We start from the raw sequence: 6,000 nt of genomic DNA on the forward strand, positions 1-6,000 counted from the left end.
CGGCTTGTTTACATTTGGGTACAATTCGGATTTTATCTCTACGTTTGAAATACTTAAACCGTCTCCACCAATGAAAACATTCTTTACATCTGATATATCGTCATCGAAAATCGTAGCAGGCGAAGGTAAGCGAAAAAGTTAAATAGCAAATCTAAGTAGAACTGAACCTGATTTTCGGTCTTGTTAGTTTGCATTTAGCCGGTTCTGAACGGTCATAACATTATTTTAAACTGGCATGTTGTGATTGGTGTGTTATAGGGAAAGTCTTTGCATGACCATGGTGCTAAAAATGTGTGAGATTTATTGGGATAGAGGGAAAACTAACGTTTTTAAGCCGTTGCTCGCTGGTTGTACGTAAATGGTTTGCAACTGAGCTTTGAAGTAAGATTTTTTCTGAAAGAGTATTCACTTGCCCAAAAGATGGCCAGTCATTGATAAAGAAATACTGTTTTGAAAAAACCTGGAAGCAATGTACATGTCAAAATGCTCACAAACACCTTTCTAATGGCTCCTTGTCACAGGGGCAAAAAAATTCAAAATGAGTTTTTGGCATTATTTTCTCAGAAAACATAATAATTGAAATAGGGAATCGATCATAATCAGGATTGATCCCTCTAAGGTAACATGCGATATACCGAATGAGATATATACTATCGAATTAAAAAATGTGTCCTTCCGGCACGTGCACAGAGCGTCTTCGGATGTTCACATCAGTATAAATATGGGCAGTGTTGTTTTTAATAAAAATTTTATTCCAAAATCTACCTTTAAAATGATATGGAATCAGTGCTCCAGCTAGGATTAAAAAAGGGCAGGGTGCTGGCACTGAAAAGGGCACTTCTGGGGTGGTGGTCGGTCCGGGATTGTGCTCCCCCGGGAAAAAAATATAACTGGTCCATGCATACAGTGCATTTTAACATACTTTAGGCATGGAATTTGGCATAATTTAGGCATGTTTTTTGGCACACTTTAGGTATGGTCTTTTAATAGGCTATGTCTGTCATCTCTAATGCACCTATTTATTAACTAAAAATTCTGCTGTTTGTATTTTACTTAGCACTGATTTTCAACTTGTAACATTTCTTTGTAATTGCATACTGAATAACAATATCTATGTGTTTAGGCCTATTTTACTTGCTACAATTTCAGTACACATCTTCTCCATGTAGGCTACTTGATATTTATAAATTTATACCTGCAACATATTATATACAGAAAATAAAGTTTAAACTTCCACTTAAATAAATGAAATCAGGCAAAGTTTTTAACTTACAACAGTCTAAAAGCAAGTTTAGCACTTGTAATAGACATATTCCGGGTATCCAAAATTTTATATCCGGATATGGTTACACTTTTTTCTAAAAGTCGTCGCATGTCCAGTTTAAACAATATTTTTGAAAAAAATATATGATGCAAAGACAGTTTAACAGCATTTCACAGTATCTGACATTAAAGTGTACCCTGTCATTACATCTTAGTAAACTAATTTCAAAGAAATCTTCATGAAAAAACGGCAATTTCACAAAGCAGACGACAACTTACTTTCGATTTCAAAAACTTGTAAAACGATAAAATCAAAATATTTTCCTATTTAAATTTGATTGTGATCGATTTTTATTAATTACATATAAATGTCTGTTGTCTGCACTTAAGTTTCAGTTGTGTATAAAGGGGTATTTACGACTATATTACCGAAAACGAAAGTACACTTTGACAGGTGGCGCGAAATGATAATGATTTCAGACTGGTTTGCAAACTGTTTTAACACTAAGGTTCAATGATTTTAATGCTAGTGGAGCAGTCTTAAATATCATGGTCTGCCTCGGGCACAATTACAGCAGGTAATATTGTTTAACTGTTTGCTAATTATGTCAATGCCCCCCGGCGTGAATCACTCGATAAAAAGGGGGCAATAAAGCAGTGTATTATAATCACAGAGGCAAAAAAGGGAAGTTTGGCTAAAAAAAAGAAATGAATGGTTGTAAAACGGGCAGGGTGCCTGGCGGGGCAACAGGGCGGAACGAATTTCGGAACGGGCGATGCACCCTGCTGTAAATAGCTAGCTGGAGCACTGGGAATCGATGCTGTCATTAGACAGTTCTTTTCAAATCTTATCGGATGAGTTGAAGTCGGATCGATTCCCGATTGAGACAGTGCTTTATTTCATATTATATTTAACAGGCTGGTAACATTGCCCGATCGGGCTTACGACATAAAAAGTAATATTTCTTGAAAACTAATGAAGTTATTTTTTTCAAACTTGGTCCATTTATTAAGCATAACAAATTATACAAATTAGAATAAAAATAACTTGGTTGCCTTCAGTTTTGGTAGAATTATTTCCCCTTTTCAGATTTTTATGATGCATAATCTTTGAAGTCCAAAAAAACATGTTCTAATGCTAAGTTTAAAACAAAAAAAGGGTTCAATGGCTTTCTAATGCTCTAAATTATTGCGCTAGTACATGAATGTTTACATTTTACTCTGCTTTCACTTACAACATCATAGAGAAATGTTAGTTTTAAAACAAGAGCACCGCCTTGCGGTTGCTGACGCTCATCTGATTTTTTTTGTGTAATAGAAATATTGTCCTACCCATGATTTTCTAAGTCTAAAAAGGGCCATCATTCTTGCAAAAAACAGGATAGAGTTATGTTTCTTGATGTACAGTGTCCACTTATGATGGTGAAAAACTGTTGCAAGTTTTAAAGCAATAGCTTTGATAGTTTATGAGAAAAGTTGACTTAAACATAATACTCAACCAAGAAAATGATTTTCTAAGTCCAAAAGGGGCAATAATTATTGCAAAAAGCAGGATGGAGTTATGTTGCTTGCTGTACAGGGTCAGCTTATGATGGTGAACAAGTGTTGCAAGTTTCAAAGCAATAGCTTAGATAGTTTAAGAGAAAAAGTTGACCTAAACATAAAACTTAACCAAGAAATCTGATATTTTCTAAGTCCAAAAGGGGCCATAAATCTTGCAAAAAGCAGGACGGAGTTATGTTTCTTGCTATAATACAGGGTCAACTTATGATGGTGAACAAGTGTTGCAAGTTTTAAAGCAATAGCTTTGATAGTTTAGGATAAAAGCTGACCTAAACATAAAACTTAACCAAGAAAACTGATTTTCTAAGTCCAAAAGGGGCAATAAATCTTGCAAAAAGCAAGATGGAGTTATGTTTCTTGATGTACAGGGTCTGCTTATGATGGTGAACAAGTATTCCAAGTTTCAAAGCAATAGCTTTGATAGTTTAGGAGAAAAGTTGACCTAAACATAAAACTTAACCAAGAAATCTGATATTTTCTAAGTACAAAAGGGGCCATAAATCTTGCAAAAAGCAAGATGGTGTTATGTTTCTTGCTATACAGGGTCAGCTTATGATGGTGAACAAGTATTCCAAGTTTCAAAGCAATAGCTTTGATAGTTTAGGAGGAAAGCTGACCTAAACATAAAACTTAACCAGGCAACGCCGACGCCGACAACCGCTCAAGTGATGACAATAACTCATCATTTTTTTTCAAAAAATCAGATGAGCTAAAAATGCTCATACATCTGCACTAGAAACGAAGTATTAACCCTAAATATATAGAATAAAGGTATTGGCGCACAAGTTTGGAGCAACAGAAAGCCATTGAACCTTTTCTGTTTTAAACATTGCATTAAAACATAACTATTTTGGACTTCAAAAATTATGCATCATAAAAATCTGAAAAAGGGAAGTAATTCTAACAAAACTGAAGGCAACAAAGTTACTTCTATCTTGATAAGCATCATGTTATGCTTAATAAATGGACCAAGTTTGAAAAAAATATCTTTATTACTTTTCAAGAAATATCACTTTTTATGTCTTAAGCCCGATCGGGCAATGTTACCAGCCTGTTTAAGTGTATATGGACCCATACTGTATCCTAGGTATGTTACTGCCCAGGGCCCTCGTTTGCCGATTTTTGGGGCCGAAATTCGGCCCCGTTCCCCCCTCGAAATAGTATGCTTTTTTCCCCCGAAGTATAGAAAAATTCCCCCTCGAAAGAAAAAAAAATCAAGCAAAAAATCGATACCCGATAGTCTTAGGAGCGTCTCGTAACTTAATGAGCCTGATAAAGTTTTACTCATTCCTCTTATCAGTCATTTTCTACAGTAAAACTATATCCACGATAAACACGTGTATTCAAAATAAACACACGCGGTCATGCCCTCCTGCCTTTGATCTTCTGCTAAATTCCCGCTCTTTATCATGTGGACATGCCACGCTGATTTTTCTTTATCAGCAAGTTACGTCACGGCGAGTGAACATAGGTAATGAGAATCAATGAAGTGTTAACATTAATTGATAAAGCGGTACCCGTATTGAGCCTGCATACTGTCAAAAAGGCGCCAATTATTAAATTATCGTAATTAAGCGACCAGCTGATTACCGAGATTTCTTCATGCAAACTTTAAATAAGCTCATTGTTTAATGATTGTACCTTTATATCAACCAGAAAATCCACAAATTTAAATGGATTTGGAATGTAAAAATAAGTTTAGAATGTCCGTTTACGATTCTAATTACACCCGATAACATATGCAATTTTTCCAAAATTCACTAAAAAAACTTGACACACAATGCAATTTTTAATGAAAAGTAGCATCATTATTTGAGGAACTATCTCTGGTTTACCTTAGTGGACCAAGTTTAAATGGCAAAAACAACATTTCAGAGGACATTCCAAAGTGTACCAGTATCCGGATAGTACGTTTTTGGATACATTTTTACAGTGTTTTAGCACTTTTCTGCTAACAAACAAAAATATTGAAGAAAAACCTCATCAAATTAAAATGAATTTTGATAAAAATTTATTTACAATATCAGATTATATGACCTGAAACAGAAATTATTATTATGTTATTATGATGTAACATGTTCTTGGTTTTAGTAGCTATTAATTACTTAGTATTACTTTATAAGAAAATATAGTCAATTGTATCGATGTGTTGGGGCAGGACTCCTGTATTTTGAAAAAGGACCCTTCAAAATTTTGACCCAGGGGTCCTGGGACTCTTGGGTTTCCAGTCTAGTGGAACCCCTGGTTTTACTGATCCGTATAATACACGCGTTTTTCAGTTCCCGGGATGCGTTTATGCAAAGTTACTTAACTTTGAAAATAAAATGTCGCATAATGCACATCATACCGTAAAAAGATCACGGATGCAACAGGGGCGAAATGCGCAAAAAAGATTTGCTTTTTAAGCAGCATGCTCTCAAAAAAACAAACTACTGTCACAGACACCACTGTTTCATCAGGACCAGACATGCACAATCAGGTAGATACGATGAAGGGAAGCCCTGCTCCGGCTGCTGCTGAGACAATGTCCGTGGATACTGCTAGTGCTACCGATAATGACGACATGTGAACCTCGCTTGGATATCACATAACTGATTTAATAAAAGAGAATAAAAGTTGCCTGTTTTTAATAGATTATGTTCTGTACAATACTTCAGATATATTCACATTAGTTTGATATCTGTAATATTCAATTGACCTTAATTTCATATCTCCAGAATGAATTCCCCCCTCCCTTGAAAACGACGCGAAATTCCCCCCTCCAAGGGCCCCGGCCCCAATCCCCCAAAATGTAGAGAGGGCCCTGCACTGCCACCTGTGATACTATGCATAATAGCAAAAAGAAGTGCATTGCAAAATGTTTATGAGGTAGGATATGCACATTAACTCACAACAGCCAACAGTATGAATGTATAAAACTATATATCATGTCTGTAACCTCGGGAGGGATTTACACCTCTGGTTCTAGCGTCGCGAAAACACATTTCAGTACGCATTGCCGGCTTATTCTACGATGAAAACTTTAAATTATTTAATTTACCATCCTCCATTGCAGATCTCTTGGTGTTTTACACATTCTGTCAAATAAATAAAGTAAATAAAGCAACAGAAATGCTTCCATAACCAACCCAAGTCCATTTTGCTTAGGATGACGTGTTATCCGAGGAATTATTT

General features: G+C 35.6%; 1 protein-coding gene across 3 annotated transcripts in view; it reads right to left on the reverse strand.

Moving 5' to 3' along the window:
• Window positions 1-6,000, reverse strand: part of LOC123564944 (jmjC domain-containing protein 8-like) — a 76,786-nt gene extending 70,786 nt beyond the window's left edge. The window contains exon 1 of one of the 3 annotated variants that reach the window (XM_053537594.1): window positions 5,718-5,860. In XM_053537594.1, the coding sequence (XP_053393569.1) occupies window positions 5,718-5,755 (38 nt within the window). In that variant the 5' untranslated portion in view covers window positions 5,756-5,860. The other 2 variants (XM_053537592.1, XM_053537593.1) reach the window with 2 other exon arrangements.

The sequence above is a fragment of the Mercenaria mercenaria genome, chromosome 2 (assembly GCF_021730395.1).
Source record: "Mercenaria mercenaria strain notata chromosome 2, MADL_Memer_1, whole genome shotgun sequence".
Taxonomy (NCBI): domain Eukaryota; kingdom Metazoa; phylum Mollusca; class Bivalvia; order Venerida; family Veneridae; genus Mercenaria; species Mercenaria mercenaria.